Here is a 22,386-nt window from a genome sequence, read left to right as displayed (position 1 = left end):
TAGAAGAATAATAACTAACGTGGAATTTTGTTACAAGAAAAAATCTCAAGCTGTCGCAGAAGATCACGCGTTAATTATCGCTCAGGCAGTCTGCTCGGTCTGTTGAACATTTCCACTCAAGAGTTAACCGTTAATTTCATGAGCCAGGAGTCTCCTACACACATTCCCCTTCACAGCACATTAGTCCATTGTTTCAGAAGTACCCCTCCTCCACACCCTTCTTCTTGTTCTTCTGCTTCTTCTTCTTCTTTTTTAGCTTCCCCTCGCTTCAAGCTACACCTCAGCCCCTTTCACCTACAGACCTTCATTCTCCGCTTTGGGCTTTGGTCCAGAAAACGAGCGTCTGAATCAACACCCAACATCTGTAACAGACTAACCCTTTCCAAGAACACACACCTCACACTGATTTTCACATGTGTGCGGTGCCGACACATTAGCCTGTAACATCTCGACACTGATTACATGTATATTCAAAACCCAGATGGATAAACAGGGGAGAAAAAAAACAACAACAAAAAAAACATAAGCAGCTGGTTTTACTTTATAGCCAAGATTCATATTGTACGCTGAACATAAAAAGTTTTTTTGTAAACATGATGTTGAAAAGGTTTGAGAAAGCCTGGAAGCAAATAGGGTTTTGATTGCATATGACAAGTCATAATTATTTCCAGTTACGTTGAAAACACTGGGATTGTACACACACACACACACACAAACAAAAATAAAGAAAATAATAAATAACTGGGTGATTTTTCATCAGTGGAAAATCTTGCAGTCTTTCGGGTTTGGGATTTGACCTTATAACCTTCTGTTCCTTCTAATGTTTTGTAACAAAGCTAACATAGCTGTTTATTTGACTTCCAGCTTCCATTCCCACAGGCTACTTTTTTTCCACCAGTAGCAAAAGCCATACAGGTGGAACATTCGGTACTAGCTAAAGAAGCAGTAGGAAAAGCACGCTCGCCCTTTTAAACCTGGTGTTCGAAATCTACTGAATCGGTTTGTTTTCAAGTGACGTATTAGAAACCGGGCTGTTACCTGTACAGGTGCGAGTGTCATGTCTATGCACAAAACCACTCTGGCACTGGCAGCTGTGACTTCCGGGCAAATTCACACACTGGGCATGACTTCCACAGGAGCTCAGACCTTCGGCACACTCGTCCACATCTAACGGAGAGAGAAAGATTTTTATCAAAACATAGCAAGCTCGACTGAACAAACTCATCAGGGTTCACTTTTTATTCGCTCGTTCTTTTGCATTTTTAACTTTAGACTGCTCACTCAGATTGCGATGCATAATAAAATTAAAATTAAGCCTGTGTTAAGACAAACAGTTTAATTTTGACTGGCAGAATTTGGCTTTCCAGCCTCACTGGGACGTTTTTTTACATCACATGAGACTATCGCTACACACACACACACACACACACACCACCCTGTATTTTGCATCGTTTTGCCAGATTGCATATCCATTAAGCTACACATTCCGTTTCTCTTTTATTTATTTTTTTTACAGGTGTTTCTACACGTGCAACTCCTCCCTGCGTCCGCTCCGAGCCGTTCTGTTCTGCCGTGTGCATGCTGGTCCGTCCTTACAATCTGCCGATGGACAGAAACCATGGTCTGCAGTTATGCCATGTGTGATGAGTGAGGGAGGCCAGAGGAGGAACCTATCCCTGTGGGAATGTGTGGGAACGAGCTGGAGCTGAGCAGGGAGGCCTGGTTTTAATCACTGTTAATAACCTTGTGTGTAAGACCCCCTCCTTGTCTCACACTCGAGTTTTCTGCTCTACGTCTTCTCTCTCTCTATCTCTATCACACACACACACACCGCCTGATATGTACTGAAACCGGCACGGAGGAGTGGCACGGAGTTGGAACAGGTGGTGAACTTACACCCTTTGGTGAACAACTTGCTCGCACACAAATGTCTGTTTTTACTATCATTGTAAAATATTAGCATTATTATTAATGTAGCTGTATAATGCTAAATCTACATGTAACTACAGCTTTCACCTAAAGGCTTTTTGCCTCTACGGCATTTCTAGCATTAAACAGTAGCCATTGACATTTAGAGGATTTTAGCCGTATTTTACTTTGACCAAAAATATAATAATAATAATAATAATAATAATACCAAATGCACAGTTTGATGTCTGAAGCCTTCCCACTAACACACATTAATTGATTAAAGGGTGTCCGAGACCGTCTCTTTACATGTTCTCTTTCCTCCAGAACGTTTTCTGTAGACATAACATCATAATACATTTGTTGTTTTTTTACGGCCCTGTTTCCTGCACTGAACACTCTTCAATCCTAATTCTATTTATTTAGATGAAGAACACCGAGCTTTTATTAGGATCCTCCGACACAAAGCGACAGGTAATAATCTTAAAAAAGCCCCCGTGATTATCTTTAGGAGGTGGAGATCAGCTCTCCATGCTCGGTGTAAGAGGGAGCAGATGACATGAGGTGAGAGACAGATAAAGGAGACAGCTGTGTCAGGACACCGTGAAACACAGAGGACGTGTGAAGCCCTGGTTTTCACTTCTCTTCAAATAGGATGATTAGGCTTCACAAGTCACCCCCTAGTGACCCCCGCCGTGGGGAACAGCTGCGGAGATAACACCGTCCACCTCCTCGAGACAGACGTGTTTAATGCTGCTGATTTCTATCCTTCACGTTCACCTTCTCCAAACATTGTCTGATATTCATGCTATCATTTGGGTGAAACGAAGCTAAATGGACAGTTTAGACAAATCCAGCTTTTATTTGTGGATTATTTTATCGATACACAGTGCTGTGAAAAAGTATTTGCCCCCTCCTGATTAATTTTTCTTTTTTTTGCATATTTGTCACACGTGAAATCATCAAACAAATTCTTTAATTACGCAAAGATAAAAAGCTGTCCAACCAAACCTACCTGGCCTTATGTGAAAAAGAAATTGCCCCCACATTGCTAAATCATGAACAAACTGTGATTTTTTTTTTTTGGGGTAGTTAAATTTGACTTGCCACACCCTGGCATGACTACTGCCAGTCCTGTTGAACCAAGACATCACTTAAATACACCCTGTCCGCTAAAGCAAAGCAATGTAAAACACCTAAAAAAAAACTATGGTTGGTAAGCTTTCTAAAGAAATTCGAGAACAGATGATTACTGTATAGCTGTTAACATTCCTAGGGGAAGCCTCTGATTACTTAATCAGAACTGGAGCACTCCGACACTCACACACACACACACACACACTGCATCTGCTCCTTGTCCAGATCGAGCTGCTAGACCAGCACTGGTAATGACAATCAGCTAAATGGTCTGCGATGTTAACACAAGACATATGTGGTCCTGGTCCTTCAGAGAGGAATTAAGATGAGCCTGGCTGGATAGAGATAGAGAAGGAGAGGAAGCGTTCCAGGCACTCTGCAGCGTAAACTGAATGTCAAAACACTGGCTCAGTAACACAGGAGAGGATTTACTCTGCACTTGATTACGAAAGCTCGTATCATGAAGCTTGTAACTCTCAAACTCTGACTAGGGGGGAAAAAAAGAATATCCTATTTAAATTGCGATTCCTATTCAGAAAGTCATCCTCAATCCCGCAACGGGTCTATTTTTGTCCACTTGTCTAATATTGTGTAGGTAAACCTATAATGTTGACCATATGGACCAATATACAGTATCAGCTGGATAACTTGTTGTGGATAGATAGATAGATAGATAGATAGATAGATAGATAGATAGATAGATAGATAGATAGATAGATAGACTACAGGTATGTAGTCTGTAAATGACGCTATAACGCATTTCTCTCTTCTCTTACCATAGCAGTTGCGTCCGTCTCCAGTGTACCCGGTAGCGCACATACAAGTAAAGTGCTGTCCTTCTCCTGGCACACACTGCGCCGTGGTGTCACAATCATGGGTCCCTAAGTAGCACGGGTTCTCCTGCAGATGGCCCGAGGTGTTATCTGTATAAACAGGAAGAGAAGGTAAAACAAAAAACATTTGAATTCTGGATTCATTAGGAAAACCCCCCGTTTGGCTTTGCAACATAAATGATATAAAGGAAATCGTGTTTAAAAAGGAAATGTCTTGTTTGGTTTTTTTTATCTTCCTTTTGAAATGGCACGGGTCCATCATTGATATTGAAACAATGGATTATCCGGTTTAACTAATCCCAGAAGTCACACATGTGCGCCACGAAATCCACACCTGGGATTCATTAGCAGGGCATCAGTGTTGAGATGGTGCGTAAAGGTGTTACTTTACGGCCAGGTGGGAACCTGTTTCTCTGTCGCTCTCTCATGGTGGCCTGCACTAATTACTACCACGAGGGTCAGCGTAGTTGAACCGTTTTAAAACAATCTACGTATAAAACACACGAACGAGCCCGCACACGAACACACATACACAGAGACACACCATCTCCGCAGGACGCTTAGACCAAAACTTAGCGAGACTGCACTCCATCTGAGGACTTTTCTTAAAGACAACAGGACGCTCGCGCGCTGCAGTCGACTGATGAGGCTGAAATGACGCAGCGTCGTGGGCCGAAATCCTGGCAGACATTAAAAGCAGCTTGATTTCCTTACCCCAGGCCAGGGACCAATTTGGACAATTATCAAAGGCAGACAGGAAGACCGTTGTTTGAAGTGAGAGGCCGAGACAGTCTCTTTTCAAAGCGACTCCACAGGGGACGGAGAAAAGCAGAGAGGAAGAAAAAAAATAAATAAAGGACGAGCATTTGCTAATGAGGAAGGGGTATCCTTTTTAACTCAGTCTTAATTAAAGGGACGAGACAGAGCTCTGGACTGTGAGGGGGGTCGGTAAATGACGTTATTATGCCAGGTGGGAAAAAAACCTGTTTTACTCTGAGAAGGTTGTTCCCATATGTGATGAGGAGCGATTGAATAGGATTAAATTTACTAATTACTGATTACCCTTTACTGAGTAGCGAATTAAGGATAAAAGGAATACATTTCACATATTTATTAGGGACTTTAAAAGCACATTTTTAGAAAAAGGTACATCGCCCTCTGTCGTATTCTATTGTGTTACTGTGAAGTGCGCGGAATATAAGTGTGAGATTGCGTTTAATAAGTCGATTTTTCAGTTAATGCTTTCAATCATTAATCAGCCTTGTTCCCAATAACCAATCATTGATCGATTCAATTCAAATAAATTTTATTTGTATAGTGCTTTTAACAATCATTGTTGCAAAGCCCTGATGAGCAAGCTGAGGATGACGGTACTGAGGGAAAAACTCCCTGAGATGGCACTAGGAAGAAACCTTTAGAGGAACCAGACTCAACAGGGAACTCATCCTCATCTGAGTGATACCAAATAGCAGGGATTGATCTGCAGTCATACTGTGTGTTAGGAGGCTGGAAGTTCAGTAAAACAGGAGATGTGGAGAAGTTAATATGGAGTCCAGTTCGTTATTAGAGGCTCAGGTACAAAATTGTAGGAAAGTCCAGTCCAGAACTATTGAGTGAGTCCCATTTAACATCCACTGATCACCAGTGTTCCCTATAAAAAAAATCAGAAACCACCTATCTGTCCCATGATCAATCCCTGATTCCCACTGTTCCCAATAACCAACCACTGATCACCTTTGTTCCCAGTTGGTAAATATTGATCACTGTTGATTCCTAATGACCATCTGCTCATCACTACTGATTCTTAATAATCAATTCCTGATCACTGTTGTACTTCATAACCAATTACTTATCACCATTGATCCCACTGATTACCATTATTTACAACATGGATAATCAATATTTGTCTCACTTATTTAAAGCTTTTTATCTCTGTGATGTTTTTAAGTAATTAAAAGACATTCTTCAGTTCTATGACATTTTCCCTACTCACCCCTTTCTCTAGTAAATAGTTCTTTCTATAAGAAACAAATACAGTATATAATTTTTTTCTAACCTATTGCTATATTCTTCATCTTCTCATAGCACTCTGTCATATGCAAACCAGCCTGACAATACCGATTAGTCTAGGACAACATCTGGGAACTTCTAGACACTTTTCTGGGGAACGCATTAGCTAATTTCAACAACAAAAAAAAGTTGGAAACAGTGTGTGCACTTGCTTCATGGAAGAACTTACGCAACATGTCTCTGACAATAGTGTCCACTTGTCCTCTCGGACATCTTAGCCATCATACAATGCGAGACTCTAACGACATGCATACACATACTGTATGTGTGTCTGAAAGCTGGCTCAATGGGTACCACTCATGCACGTTCGGGTATGACTCACGTCGCTTAAATATCATGCTGTTGGCGTAATTATTGTGTGTGTGTTGAGACAGACAGAGTCAGCTGCGTTTTCACACCAACACCAAGGCCGATGAAGGACGCGAGGTTTTGAACGTGGGTATTTCTTCGTTCCCATGATATCACTACCCAATTATTTCTCCACCTCTGTAAATCTGTCAATGAGAGATAGAGTTTCTAAGATGGCAGCATAATAACAACATTCTGAAATCTCTGGACATCATGTGCGAGCATCTCGTAGCAGCTGCAGCGGCGCTTCCTGTTTTAGCAAAATCTTAACAGCGCTTTCTGCTAGCAACCCGTTGCAACATTGTGCTGGCCTGATCACAGTTATCTAAAGAATGTGGAAGGAAGAACTTTTTGGACGTCTATTCAAGGCAAAAAAATGCAACATCACCATCTGCTAAAATCAATCCATCTATTCCTTTAATTGAGCATGTACGAAGTTACACAAGAGGCGCAAAATCTGTCTGCACTTGGATTTAAGTCTTGCACATACTACTAATGGTTACGGAAAAGGTTTGACATTGTATGTGATTTATTATTATTGGGTTTTTTTTATTGTAGAACGTTAAAGAATAATTAGAGATACAACGAACGTTGTAAGGTTGTAATTCGTTTAGGTTCCCCAAACCTGAGTCAGGGTTGTCCTAATAAGACCATTTCACCGAACAACTTTAAAGCCTTATAAGGGCATGAGATTTCAAGCTAGGGTTGATTTATCTTAAGAGCGAGCTAACAGAAAGATAACGAGCGAAAGAGAGAGAACAAGCTCACGCCACACACACAAAGACGCAGGAACAACCTGTATGCTTTACAGCACCCCGATTCCCAACGCTGCAGGGCGTCGGTGTAAGGACTTATCTCCCCCGGTGACATACAGTACATGTGGCAGTGATCCCTCGCCGTGAGAGAGAAGCTCGCTTCAGCTCCCCCATGCATGCAAGGGATGCGGATTCCTGCTTTCTGCTTCTGTCAGCGAGTTAATAAAGGAACCATTTCAGATATGAGGGCGCGATAAAGGACAGGGGAAAGGAGTCAGGCTTGAATATTACAATAACTACTTAGGGGTACTCAGTTCGGCTTAGATGAGTTTTATTAAAGCGATGAGCAAAGTAATAACCCAATAGGGTTCAAACGTTAAGGGTTTTAGCCACAGATTCATAAACAGTAACGGCTAAAAGTCTTTGGACAATGCATGCAATGACTGCATTAGAGTTGTGCTCATTGGAATAAGCTGGTTTAGTTAATGGATTGAACACTACTGTATGCATGGCAGGACTTTTCTTCTAAAGCAGGAGTGTCCACCTCTGCACAAAATGTATTCCTGTACAACGATTGATCGAGAGAGTGACATCAGAGTACCACAGACATCTTTTTGCCTCTACTGGATCCAAGAGGTTTTAAAGAATAAGGGACATGTTGTATAGCAAAGAAAACTAATTATTCTTATTATCTTCTCTCATACAAGCCTGGATCCTATCCCACAGAACTTGGAGCACGAGGCAGAGTACACCTGAACGAGGTACACCTAAACCAATCCACCTAATAAGACCTTACAGGTCTTATTATCTTGGTATTTCAAAAACATCGCATTTTACTTTTGTCTGAATACTTTTGGCCACAGCTGCAATAAAGACCTAGAGTGCTGGTGTTACTCCGGAAACACCGGGATACACCTTGTATAGAATGCATAAACACACCATTTCAAACCTGGAGGTAATTTACCTTTTTTTAGGAGGTGGACAACCCAGAGGAAACCTATGCAAACACACACACACAGGTAGAACGAAAACAGAAGCTCTACGCAAACAGGAACCCGAGATCAGAATCAAACCAGGAAACCAGGAGTCGCAGGAAACGCTGAGTACTCCACCCCTGGGCCTCCCCCAGACATGGTTTATAAATGTAGAGTAGGAAACTAAAGGTCCAACTGTGTTATAGGCTTGCAAGGTAGGATGTTTTAAACTAATTAGCTTTACGGTAAAAGAACTTGTTTTCTTTTCCACATGCTTTTGAGGTGGCGGCACTGTCGCCTTGCAGCAGATTAAGCTATCTGGCATTTCCAAATTCCCCGCAGTATGTGTGTACCCTGTGATGTCCAGGGTGTACCCTGCTCCAGGCCCCTGGTGAGTGAGTGAGTGAGTGAGTGATGTTTGAGGTGTCAAAGCATTTTAACCAAAAGTCACACCTTGTTGTTCAACAAAGCTTACCTCTGCCACGGCCGATCTTGTTGGTGATGGCGTATCTGAGAACACGCTCTTCTTTGACGTATATGGCGAAAATGCGCTCTACGTTCAGCTGCAGGGTCTCCGCTCCGACATACGTCGCGTGCCTGCAGTCCCTGTACGTGATGTTCTGTCTCAGCTGGTAGGTGAATTTTTCCGCTCCGCTCTGAGCGGACACGATCGTAAACTCCCGTACTGAATTGGATGTGATCACTGCAGGCAGATAGCAGACAAGAGACTGGGGATTACACCACGTATCAATAAAAAAATGTAAACACTCAAAAAAAAAATTACTTCCTCTACTTGACCTCTGGTGACCTGACTTGGAAGTGGGATGATGCAAAAAGACCAGCTTTAATGACATCCTCGAGCATGAAAAACAGTTTTGGCTTTGGGGCTCATCACAATCAGACACGGCTTCCTCTAAGAGGAAGTTGGGAGGGCGATGGGTTTTTTATAGATGGCCCACTCTGTGACCTCCATCCTGAATCACCATGGAGTGGGTGGTAGGATACTAAATACAGCAAGACATCCAACACATTTTTGACAGAATTGGATTTTTTTTTTTCCTTTGGTTTGATTTTTTTCAGCTAAACAAAATAGGAGACATTAAAACATAATTACCCCAAGAGCTTCTGTATAAAGAAATCTCCCCTAACAGGCAAGTGTTATTGCATCATGATATATTTAATTAATTCAATTAAGTCCTGGGATGTAAATGAGCTTTTACTTATGCGAGATTCAATGACAAAACAGCTTGCATTTTATTCCACAACGCTGATAAATTCTCAGATCTGATTCTGTAAACAAAAAGTGCAGATTAAACGTTTATTGGTAACTAACATATACGTCTGTAAAAGGTTTCTGTAAGAAGCGGCTTATTAACCACTTTTGGAAGGAGTCTCCAGTGTCAGAGCATTAGTTTTTAAGTTCCTCACCAATGTTACTTTTTTTTCCGATTCAACTTTCAACCTCAAGTGAAAGTGAGTTAATGACTTTTCAGATCTGCTGTGACTTAATCGACTGCTTTGGATGTTCCACATTAACATTGAATGTATGAACTATAAGCTGAAAAGGCTCTAACTTTGTTCTTAAGTAAATATAATAAAAATGCAACTGTTGCTGAATTCATATGGATTAAGAGACAAAGATTGAGAGTGGAACTGTATCACAGCCCACCATTGTTGCTCTTACATGATGGGTAATACTGGTAGGTCTCTGAAAAGGGTTCAATCTGAATGGTGGCGCCAGGGGGCACGAACGGTACGCCACCCTCGAGACGAGTTTCAACGTTCAGGTAGTTCTGGTCGTCCAATCCCCTGGCGGTCTGAACGATGAGGAGTCGCTGGTTCCCGGGGTAAAAGGTCACATCGGCATGGCGGGTAAACTCAGCACCTGAGGGACGATAAACGGTTATATTAATAGAACATGATGTTGTTTTTGTGCTTCGGACTTCCCTAGACGATCATCTTCATCACTGAACCATAACATTTTTTTAATTTTTTTTTTGCATTGCATAATCATTGACAGATGAAGGTCATGACCTTTGTACCAGTTCTCGGTATTATTTCAGAGCCAGCTTTTTATTACATTTCTTTTTTTCCCACGAAGTAAAAACACAGCAGTTTAACCACCTGACTTGAATTAGACTGAGAGGTAGAGTGTGTCTTAATCAAACCTTGACTATCAGCCCTGCGGACCGAGGTCTCGGGAGAAACCCCAGCTGTGCGGCGCTCAGTTTATATTAGCGAAAGAGAAAATGCTGGGCACTTTAAGCGCGTCCCAGCGGGAGAGCAAATGTTAAACAAACACACAGCACAATAAAACTGGCAACGAGCAGCGGGGTTTCCTCTCTGGTGTTTAGGGGTGGAACAGTACGATAAGTGTGTAAGGCCACAGCACGGCTCACTGTACCGGCTTACACAACTCTACACAACTCTACACGCTTCAGAACTTTAAGTGCCATATATTTAATGATTTGTTTAGGAAAACTCATAGGGCTTATTAAGACTGATTTAAGAGGGTTTGCTGTAGCCAAATATAGTAATTGAGTTGAGTAGTTTATCCAAACAACACTGACGTCCATTTTACTCGAATAATCTGATTTCCGCCCCCCCCCCCAAAAAAAAAAAAAAAAAACGTTTCCTGTTTTGTTTAGTTTTTTTTTAAGAGAAAAACAATCTTAGCCTTTACTCCTAACTTACTGTGGCTGATTTGTCCAGGACTTACCAATGAAAAGAAGATGCTAATATGGGCGTAGTTTAGTTTCATGCTAATGCCATGTTCCGTAACGTAGAGGCGCATTAGATGCAAATGATCTTTGCAACTGGGAACAGTTTGACGAAAAACAATCTGAGGCTCTGATGAAACATCACACCTTATCGACACACGGCATGGCAAAACTTTGTAGACGCCAGACCAACAAACCCATACGCGCATTTCTGAAAATCCTATTACATCTTGTATTGCGTGGCTGTAAGATTTGCTCAAGCAACCAAGAGCAGTAAAGGTCAAGAACACTTGAGGTCTTCCTTCCATCACACATATGAGGGTGATGCTCAGGTGTCTACAAACCTTTTGCCCTAGAGCTTTTTCCTCCTTTTGTTTTTGTACAGTATTTGCATCCTTACCGGTGATGTTGAAGCCATTATGGCTGTTGGGAAGCTTGAGGGCAAAGAGCCACCCGAAAAGGCTTCCGATGGGCGTGACGGGCATCAGTGCCCACCCCAGGGGTTCTGGGACTTCGCTGATGGCTGTGTACGCACGACCATCACTCACTACGATGTAAGCGTGGAGGTCGATGTTGTCCAGTCGCATCGGGGTCGAACCCACCGAAACCATCCCGTTAACCTTTCCGTTTACGCGTTGAGGCGCGCCTGTAGAAAAAAGGGTAAAATATTTAGTTTTTCAATATTTAAAATAACCCTTATATTTCTTTTGGAAGATGTAAACGCAACAAAAAAAAAGAAGTGCATTTCATTATTTAATTTTTTCCTGAAGAATTTGTCACTATGTATTATTTCACTCTTAATCTTTTCTTTTCCTTTGAGAGAACAGTTTCCTAGAAGTTAATTCCAAAAACAGAAAAAAAACTGCTGGACAACTGTTTCCTACCAGAAAGCGTGGCAGGTTTGTGTTTGGTGACAAAACTGTTCTGTTTCCTGCTTTTTCTCTCCACAATCAGTCTACACACTCTCTAAGAGCACACAAAGCTCCTTCTGTACACACACGCACACACACACACACACACACACATATCCCCCTGCCGAGTGAGATTTTCCTCAGCAGAGATGACATTCAGCCAACAGTTCTCGACTGAGGTTTTGAAACTTGTTCCTACTCCACAAGATCCTTACAGCTAGAGAAACTCCTTACAGGGTGTCCCGAGAAGGATTTTCTTTTTTTAAATAATTATGGGAATTGCTAAATAAGTCACAAGAATGTTTTAGTTAGAGTTAGATTCGTTTGACATTAAACCTTTAAAAAATTCAAAAATGTCTCAATGTCCCGAGTAGCAACTGGAAACAAGGTGACATTGTGTAGCGGGGCCGGGTTTGGCCGTGACCTGGAAAGGGTCTGTTTATGTAGGAAATACATTCGACTGAATAAATGTTTAAGGATACAGAACCCTACATTTTCACACGATGAATAATATTGTTAGTGATACCCGTATTAGAAACCCAGCTAGAAAATATCTTAAGAACCTGAGACTCTTTAGGAGACCAGTCTAGGAGAGGAGCGTGGGCCTCAAAGAAGCTTTTTTACCCAAACACAAGTCTCTCAGTTTTAACCCTTTAAGTCCTTCTCATTTCGAACCCAACTAAACTCATTCTACAACAAACACAAACTGTAATCATGAACCAGGTTTTCACTTTTTAATGCAAACCATGTATTTTTTTTTAAGCCAAATTCAAGTCGACTTTTCCCTAGTAGGATTTTTTGGTTTAATGTTTATTTGGCAATGTTTCGGACATTGGTTGTTTCTGAACGTTAGAACTGCTTTGATAAAATGGCTCTGGAGGAACACCTTGACACTTACATATAACACAATATACTGTATTTAGTCAAAAATAATAAAAACTTTAAGTCTCTGTAAGTATTTAGAATTATCCCTTTAAGATGAGACCAAACTCAAAGGGTGTTCAAGTTAAATCGGGACTTTTGATTTTAGAGAATAACAGAACACAGTTCTAAGAGTAAAAACTCCCTTTATTTCTCTATATAATTCCCTGCTCCACTAATGCTCTTATCCCAGTGTTTCACAAGTGCTTGGACACCATCAAGGTAGAAAGTTTTCTAATCAGACCGCCTGCATCATGTCTGAAACGCCGGCCTCTCAGGAACTCCCTTTAACAGCTTTTCTAAATCTATGGAAATGGCTCGGATCAAGGTCAGGACTGTACGGGGGATGTGGGAATAACTCCCAGCCGAATAACTCCTGTAATGTGCAAGTGGTGTTGGTGAATGATTGTGTGTACAGTTCACACAGACAGATGTGTCTCGTTGATTTTCAAGGATCAGACGTTCCAATCGCTGAATGTTCACAAAAAAGACTGCAGCGGGCTCCAAACCACCTCGATCGGGATCGTTATTTACTGACGTACGACCTTCTTTAAAACAATTTCCATAATATTGAAATGTTTTACTGCGGCTAAGAGTCTCATCATTGTACATGAGCTTGAAGTCGTCTATAAATGTTAATCGCCTTCAGTCATCAGAAATTTCATCACAAATCCCGGTTTAACTCCCTAACAACGTCCCTCGTAATTAAAAATGAATACATTGTCCGATGTTTGGTTCATTCTCACAAGAGCAGTAATGATCTTTACTCCAAAATAATTTAAACAGATTTTTAACCAAATCATAATCCTAAAACCAAAACCAAATCAGCTCTTTTTAACCGAAACCCAAATAACCAAAGTCGTTTTATTTCCAGAAATCCAAACCAAAAACCCAACTTTTTTAAACCCAAATGTCACCAGTATTTCCCAACTCACCATCAGGAAGGCAATGCCGTCCATTTCCATAGAAACCGGCATGGCAGTGGCAGCAGTAGCCTGATGGGTAATCGGCGCAGTAAGCGTTCCGGTTGCAGGTTTGCTGGAAACGGTCGCACGTCTCCTTGTTCTCAGTGGAGTATTGAATCACTGAAGAGGATAGAGGAGAAACAGATCGACAAACAGTGTCAAATGGAATGAGTCAGAGAGAGAGAAGATCGTGCTTAAACGTGTAAACACAAGGGATAAAGTGTAAGCCTTTACACACGAGCCTAAGTAACTCTCTAATCATACGTCTGAGGCAGACAAATTTACTCGAGCACCAATCCGACATCCTGTAACCTGCCAATGAAGACAGATGTTCTCTTAGCGTGAGCGCCGTTAAAGAAAAGACATCTGTCATCCAGAAGAGAGATGAGAAACACTCCTGTCATCTGCTCCTGCCGCAAACAGTGATTTACAGAGGAACTCCTGGCCCCTGGCCAAATATGAGGCTCATGTCATACTGGACATCTGGATGTGTGTTTCGCAGCAGTTGTTCAGGGTCACAGGTCGCATTTACTCATTTTAAAGCAGAGCAGGTTTTTCTCATGCTTGGACCAACATTTGTTTCTGTGCTGAAGCTTCAGGAGAACGTCCAAAAGCTGCGAGACGGACAGGTTGCGCACTGGCCTTGAATGAGGTTGTTCGTTTTGTTCCTGACTGTATTTGGAAGAATGAAGGCGAGAAAAAAGAGTGACGGAGGGGGAGGAGGAACAGCTGTTCGATTGTTTTCTTCAGGATGCTTGGAATTCAGAGCCAGAAATAAGAAACAGAAAAGAAAAGAAAAGAAAAGAAAAGAAAGAAAGAAGTTGCAAGAAGTGCTTTTTTAGCCTCACCTTCAGACCTAAAGACCTCGTCGTCATCGTCCACGTTAAACACCTGACCGTTAGGGTTGATGGGATACGCTTCCACAAAAGTTTGATCTGGGACAGGATGCACGGGCTCGATGATTTCCTCCGGAGGAACATTTGTAGGAGTGCTCTGATCAGTCTGAGATTCAGGGTTCAGAGTGACCTCCACTTGGTAAGGATACGGTGTGGACAGAGTCGAGTCAGCTTCCTGGTTCAGGTCACCTAACATAGAGACATCGCGGGCTGGCTGAGGGAATTCTGTGACATCTGGATTCTGGAAATCTGGATCAATGTCGTATTCTTGCTCATCCTCGTACTCGGGGGTGGTTGGGAACGCGATCGCTTGCTTCCTAGAGGCTGCGGTCGGTAAATGGCTTAACCCCGATGGTGGAACCACGTTGTGAAAAGTGTTGGCGCTGCCTACATGGAAGAGCCAGACGCCCGGGACGTCGGTGTTCCCCGTCCTGAAGAGAGATTAACAAACAGATCATTCGTGCCACAAGTCATTTCTTTTGTTAATGTGACATCCATTAAAGCTTTTGAATTTAAGTTGCTTACTGGTACAAGTTCTTGACAGACTGCTCGTTGCTGGTGATGCTGAAGTAAGGCCCTTCAGTGCGCGATAAGATAAAATACGGGATTTCTCCCCTGGTGAAGCCGACCCGCGCGGGCAGCTCGATCTCCACGTTGAACATCTCCTTAGGACGCGTTCCAAAGAACTGCAGGCCGTCCTCCGGGTACAGGAAAAAAGCGTAGGTATCCAACTCATCGTAAGCCACCACCGCTTGAAACGTGTTGACCTGAGAAACGACAGAAAGAAAAAGATCGCCATCGGACCGTAATTCGAATGTAAATGCCCGTGCTTTGTCTTATCATCAGAACCGTGAACCGAGTTCGCCCGAGGAACAAAAACTGTGTTTATCAGGGTTAATGCTAATGAAGAGCTCATACAACAACACATTCCAGTGAGGACCGCTGAGTTTATCTAGACTGTAAACATTTGTGTCTTTTATTACTTGTTTACGATACTTTCAAAGCATTCCCGCTACGACTAAGCCCGTATTCGGTCGTTTCTCCAAGTTTATATTGATTTTATTTGGTCTGGTGAGTCTGGTTTAAAAAAAAAAAGGGTCCTTCCTGGTTTCCTGCTTTTTTCACACCCTCTTAAGAGACCACTTTAGTCTTCTGTTTTAAGTGCTGTCTCGACCTAGCCAGCTTCATCCGTCTGTCTGTCTGTCTGCCATTTCGACATCATGTCTCTAAAAGCCAAGCTCATGATCCATGAGCCATGCGCACAGACAACTTTGAATGACCACCTGCCACTTTTGGAGTCTTCTAATGCTAATTTTCAAGTAAACCTTTTAACAAAGAAAAAGGCTTAATGCGAATGGAGCATTCAGTCTTCGACCCGCACCCTGTCGTGTCCTGCCTTTGTTCCACCAAGGATCTGTCTTCACACCTTTCTTTGGTATTTCACCTCCATTATCGTCAACATCACAAAAAACCTGTGAGGACCCCCCACAACTGCTCCAAATGGCACCCCCTATACCCACCCACCCTTCAGGCTACCTAATTCCATAGCAAACACCTCTTCATCCCTCTACAAAAAAAAGAGAGAGAGAGAGAGAGACCCACGCAATCCCTAATTACAAGACCACACTGCCTCGGAGCTTTGCAGGAACACACCCATAAACAAGATTGTTTAAAGATGTTATTGTAAATAATTAGGCACCCACTTGTGGCAAGGCTGAGACGCGCTCAGGATGATACCGCGGGGCACGGCGTCGTAATTGGAAGACGGAAAAAAGCTCGCCAGACTCGATCTGAACTTCCTCTGCTCATTTGTTCAAGGAGTAACACCTCCATACGGCTTCCCACTTCTCGTCCAACAGACGCGAGACGGGACGCTCCGGAAAAACTTCAGCTACAACAAAGACATCCGAGTCCCAAAATAAAACGCCTGGGACCGTCTAGATTCCCCACCCCCGCGTACGTAAAGAGAGTCCGAAAAGCTTCTCAGCACCTGGTGAATTATCTGGAGGATGTGTTTTCTGTAGTTAGATCCCCCATGCCTCGAAGAGCTTAGACTGTAATACATTGTTGAGCAGCAAACAAACAGTGTCAGGGACTGTAAACAGATCCCAGCAAGATTTAAACAGTAGGATGGGAGACTTCAGAGCAAACCCGAACGCTTGCAATCTCACCTGTTCGTACTTCAAGAGACGAGGAAGGATTTATTTACAGGCACAAGATGCGACGGCTTACTGTCGTACGATCTCGAGTCAACAAGCTTTCCGGATCGCCTGAGTAATCTCTCAAGCTTTGTTTACGTGCGGTCTAAAATCTTAGTCATACTTTGGATACGTACGTACCACAGGAACCGCCAGGCTTTAATCTTGAACAAGTAAAATGTTTAAACTGTAAGCTGTTTCTTTCCGTTGGCCTGGAGGTGATCGCCAGACAGCAGGACAACAAAACGGCTAAACTATACGTCCAGGTTTCTCACTATCCAGAGCTGAGATCGATAATTATATTCATACACGGGGCCTCTTGGCGACAGCCACAGACCTCAGCATATGGATGTGAAACGCTTGCCAAATGCATTCTCTCTTGCACAGCAGAAAAAAATGGCGTTAATAAACAGCATGTGGCTTTTTCATGCTTTCTCGCAAGGAAAGAAAGAAAGAAAGAGCTGATAATCCCTAGCTATTACAGACAGACAAAGTCATCATGTCCGCTTCTTTCCCACCACTTTTTCCTTCTGAGCCGCACGAAGCACGAAATTAGAGGCTGCAGGGATTTCGGGACAGATTAGTAGTTAGCACGGAGCGGCGGTGTGTTCGCAAGCAATTACAGTCGGGGATGATAGGAATTAAGGTGGGGGGGGGAGTGGGGATGACTGACGGGTAAAGATAATAATCTACACCTTTAAGAGGTTAAAGCTAAGCACAGAGGCTCGGGGTCACATAGGTCACCCCGCCCGATAGATTCCCAAAGGGTGTGGAGTTGTAATCTGAGCAGCTATTGTTATTTAGTTTTTTTTAACTTAATCATTAATAGAAAATGTTGAATTTGTGTTTAGTGTGAGGCCTTAAAACATACATATGTGTTTATCACAATTTCATCATAAAAAAATAAAGTTCTGCCTTATATGATAATATCTAAAAGAATGTAAATTCACTCCATTCGTTCCAATCTGGCAACCCCAGTGTGATCAGTTATTCTTTAATTATTGTATTATTCGTTAGTAAATAATAGTAAATCGTTAGTCATTTCAACAGCTTCTTCCTCACCTGTCTGGGTGTCTCAGGGGCACGCGTGACCTCGGTGTAAGCAGCTACGTCCTCCCACGTGGCGATGATGGCGTGAGTTGGCGTAAACCGAGTGTCTGGGAATCCTTTCTGGACCTCAAAAGCAATTCGATTCAGGATGTTCGGGGATTCGGTTTGGCGGTAGTAGATGGCTCCTTTTCCGTTACTAGTGTCGATGTCCGCGAGAAAAGGTGCGATGACCGGGAATTCGGTGGGGAACCCGTCATCGACGTACTGCTTCTCCATAGGAAGGTCATGAGGTGAGATGATGCCATTGGTGGCCACCTGGAATGAGAGGTGTGATTACTTCATGTTGAAAATCATTTATTCGTTACACTCATCTTGCTTTCATGTAATTACTTCTGGGAGGTCGGGGTCATCCTAGTCAGGGTGGGCAAAATAATACCTGTAAATGAAACATCTGGAGAGTCTGGAAAAAAACTGGAAAAAATATGAGGTTCATTCAAAATGTTCTGGTTTTTCTTTCTGGACCCGATACGATGATTTGTGGAAAAACTCTCCAAGCGTATTTAGCAAGAAAAAAAAAAAAAAGAAAAGTGCCAAACCTCAGTCTTACTAAAGCGTGTTAAAGTTTTTGGAAAAAGATTGACCTCAGCATGGAACACAGTCAGAGTCACAGTCACATTCTGGTGTGCAATCCTCCCAAATATATGACTAACACACTAAAATACGCTGAGCAAACCGTCTATAAAGGGAAATGCCCTTTAAAAACATAAAAATAATGAGAAAAAAAATTTAGCATAAAAAATAGCATTTGTTCAATTTATTTATTCATTTCATCGATAAGTAACTGCTTCATTAAAGTCTTTTTTTTTTTTTACTGTACACGTAACAAAAAAACATAAATAAAACACAGAACATGATTTGGTTAAAATAAATCATCTATGTTCTTCTAAATAAATACTTTGTGGTTTATTCAGAATGCTTTGTTTCCTATGGAACATTTTGAAGAAGGACAAGTTATAAAAAACAACTGTCCAAGCCTTATATATGTCTGCATCAATATGTAAAGAAAAATATATTTTAAAGCATAACTTTAAAATTAATAAGTAAACTTATAACTGGTAAGACTTGTTACTTTCTGACTAGATGAACCAGAATAATTTTCTAGCACACCGAGTAAAACCTCCCAGATGTTATAAAACAATAACAGAATTGACTGTATTTTATTTACTCCTTGGTACTCTTTATAGACATTTCTTTGTATGTTGAATGTTTTGAAATGCATCTTTTATTATGCCATTTTTCTATGTTCCTAAGCCCTGTGCACAATACTAAAAATAAAACAGCTGGTAGGTTTTACTGAGTGTGCTGGATAATACGTCCGAGTTCTTCTTTTTTGTTTGTTTTCTTCTGAAACCTGCTCTTTTATGTAATATGTTGCTTTGCCATGCAAATACTTTTCCGTAATGTTAATGTTTACTAATTAAGATATTATAGTATGTTTGAAAAGACTGAATAATCTTGGACATAATAATACAAATATAATAAATATATAACAAACTTTGAACTGAAGCTCCTACAGTGCCTATATAAGGAAAATGCCTTACATTATGATCTTGCCCAGCTATAGAGGTTAACTTTAATGAGCTTGACTCGATCATGGATTTAGAGGATCTCCAGGATAAATGAATGAAATTTAGGATAAAAACAGAGCAGGCCTATGAGCTGAAGTTCAGGGAGGATGTTTAGCACCAGATGTTCGATTATGCAAAAAACAAACAAACAAACAAACAAACAAACAAATAAACAAACAGCAAGCAAAGTTAAATACTATATTCGTATAACTTTATCATTTGTTTGTTCGTATAAACTATAATGTATAAGTGTCTCATTTACAGACTAGTAATAAAAAACACCATATACAGGGCAATATAGTTATTTTATATTTTGACGCCATTAGGGGTAAAATATTGCACTAGTAATGTACAGTACTAATAATTTCCCGCCTTATAATAAACCCCAGTCCAGCTGTTTGCAGCAGCGCGTCTCTCCTTATTAAAGCCTATAAGAAGTCGTGTTTAGACTCACGTAGAGCTTGCTGAAGGAGGTGTCGTAGAAGTGCATGGGTTTGCTGAGGGTCATGACTGCAGAGGTCTCATCGTCCCCCTCCTGCAGGGTCAGATCCCCGCTCTGAGCTCCGTACGGGAACAGATCCGCTCTCCGCAGCGCGCTCACATGCTGACAGAGGCAGGACAGCTGGAGCAGAAGCGCCGCCGCTTTCTTCCACATGGTCACAGCTTTCTCAACTTTCTCAGCAATGCATTGAGCTCTTCACTCTCTCTCTCTCTCTCTCTCTCTCTGTCTGTCCCTCTACCTCTCCCGCTCTCTCCCTCTCGGTCTGGACACTCCGCTCTGTGATGCTGCTCTATTTCTCTTATTCAGAGTCCGAAGGAATTTGAGCTCCGCGGGGTTGCCAGATTAGGATAAATCCTCTTTTGGGTTGGAAAATTAGTTGGGACTCAAATGGTGTGTTTGAAAGGAATTACAACCTGAATTTAACTTTTATTTTATGACTTCCAACTACATATTATTTTAATATTATTATAACAAAAAGAATTAGGAAAAAATATAACACTCAATACATTCAGGTGTAAAAGTTGAATTATGCAATTATAACAACACTTTCTACAGTAATAGAACACAAAAATAATATATATCATCTTTATTATTAATAATAATAGCAAACTGTATGTATGTCAATAAGTATGAACACTAGACAAAATAAACCAATCAATAAACAAACAAACAACCAGTAAAGAAAAAAGGGGGAAATTAAAATAAACCAAATAAATAAAGCGGAAAAAACACACGTGAAAAAATCACAGTGTTTCATTACCTAAATTGGAATAACGAGACAAAAACAAAGTGTATTTGTGATTTTCTATTAGATTTAACAAGAGTAAAAGATTTTGAAATGCACAGAGGAAAAGCAAACGCTTAGAAAATGTAAATTTTATTAATGTAGAATTTGGCTATTAAAATAAAAAAAATGGCAATACATTCAGATGATAAAAATATTCATTTTATATTCATATTCATAACCCTGCCTCCAGAGGCTTGTACAGTGGACGCTTCCCTTCTTACCCTGACACGCCCATCACTCAAAGTAAATGTAAAGTATATTACAGCTTAAGTGTTAATTTAGTGTTATAAGTCTATATAATTTATAAGTTATAATGATGTAATTTTTTTTGTTATCATCTCAGAATGATCGACATATAAAATAAGTCGACACCACATGTGTTCTGTTTGCTCTGTCAGTGTTCATTAACTTATAAAAAGCTTTTGAAGACATGTGCACACTTGTAGTATCATGATACCCACCCATTTGCTGCAAATCAAAAAGTCCACAGGATGGAGTCAAACCTAATCCAGGCTGTTCCTCCCCAGCTGAAGGTGTGCGAGCTGAAGTCAAAAGTCCTTTACATGCACAGTGTTTCAGGCTGAAAATGGATATTTAAGGTGACGTTTCATTTTGTTAGTGTTGGAGTAAGAGTAAGGCATGTCAAAGAAGTTAGATCATTAGGTCCAGACTCACAACCTGGAGTTTTGGTTTTAAAGCAAGGACTATCTAAATCGTTGAATCCATGCAACCCCCAAAAAGATAAAACTGTTACTGAAGATAAATGATTGAATTGATCAAAATTGCATATGAATTGTTTTATGGGCACTGGTGGCTCAGTGGTAGGTGTTTTGTCTGCCATGCGGAAGGCCCGGGTTTGATTCCCAGTCAGTGCCCAAACCCCCAGCCACTGGATGCAGTGCCGGTCCCAAACTTGGATAAAATGGGAGGGTTGCATCAGGAAGGGCATCCGGCGTAAAACGCCGTGCCAAGTTGTAGTGCATCCTTCAATATTGAAACTACATGTCATATCAAGTGTAAAGTGCATTACTGCATGCATCTGTGCTAAATCTGTGCTAAATCTTTTAAAATGTCACTTTACTGATTTAGGACTGCTTTTCAGTGGGAGGTCTAACTCAATCTGGCAACCCTGACGACCAGTTATCCAAAACATCACGCGCGCTGATTGGCTGTTCGTCATTTGCCGGACAGTACTTCCGGGATCTGTACATATTAACTTCGTGCTCTCGGGAAAACAAAATCCTCCACTTTGATGGATTTTCACTGTATTAAGGTGTATAATAAGACGTAAAGATAAAAGTGCGAAAATCACTTTTAAAATTAAGAAAACGTCATGATGTTCAACTTTAGTCAGCTTTAACTTTTGACGTTTCTCTCACAAAATGGGCGTGGCCAGGGATATGAGCGCCAGCCCACAAGGGGCGTGTAATTGTTGTCTAGACTTTCCTGTTCTGTACTTCTATACACTGGTATAATTAGCTGTGATCAGCAGCGTTATATATAAAAACATATAACATTTAAAATGAACGAAAAAATTCAGACTTCCCACAAGCCCCAGGGTTAAAGCTCACACCATGTGGATTTTATTAACATTAGGGTTAAAAAAGAGAAATAAATAGCTTTTTATTTACAGTATTTCTTTGAAAACCTTTATTATTTATACTTACATGTTCTGAAATTTCGCTGATTCTTCTAACAAATTTAAAGATCTGGAAGATTCACAAAGTACACATGAACATTAAAAAAAAAAAAAAGTTTGATGGCCAAAAATTCAGCAGTTACA

General features: G+C 41.2%; 1 protein-coding gene across 3 annotated transcripts in view; it reads right to left on the bottom strand.

Annotated features, from left to right (window-relative positions):
• Positions 1–20,091, bottom strand: part of nid2a (nidogen 2a (osteonidogen)) — a 41,348-nt gene extending 21,257 nt beyond the window's left edge. For all 3 annotated transcript variants that reach the window (XM_053510351.1, XM_053510353.1, XM_053510352.1), the window contains exons 1-10: positions 19,769–20,091; positions 17,699–18,001; positions 14,964–15,205; positions 14,391–14,869; positions 13,513–13,662; positions 11,146–11,391; positions 9,710–9,910; positions 8,501–8,728; positions 3,822–3,968; positions 1,039–1,167 (exon numbers count right to left, since the gene is read on the bottom strand). In XM_053510351.1, coding sequence (XP_053366326.1) covers positions 1,039–1,167; positions 3,822–3,968; positions 8,501–8,728; positions 9,710–9,910; positions 11,146–11,391; positions 13,513–13,662; positions 14,391–14,869; positions 14,964–15,205; positions 17,699–18,001; positions 19,769–19,969 — 2,326 coding nt within the window. In that variant the 5' untranslated portion in view covers positions 19,970–20,091. The remainder of the gene's footprint in view (positions 1–1,038; positions 1,168–3,821; positions 3,969–8,500; positions 8,729–9,709; positions 9,911–11,145; positions 11,392–13,512; positions 13,663–14,390; positions 14,870–14,963; positions 15,206–17,698; positions 18,002–19,768) is intronic.
• Between the last annotated feature and the right edge of the window lie 2,295 nt (positions 20,092–22,386).

Source organism: Clarias gariepinus, chromosome 13, assembly GCF_024256425.1.
Source record: "Clarias gariepinus isolate MV-2021 ecotype Netherlands chromosome 13, CGAR_prim_01v2, whole genome shotgun sequence".
In the NCBI taxonomy this organism is placed as follows: domain Eukaryota; kingdom Metazoa; phylum Chordata; class Actinopteri; order Siluriformes; family Clariidae; genus Clarias; species Clarias gariepinus.
Note: the sequence above shows the minus strand (reverse complement) of the source record. Positions and strands in the feature narration are given on the sequence as shown.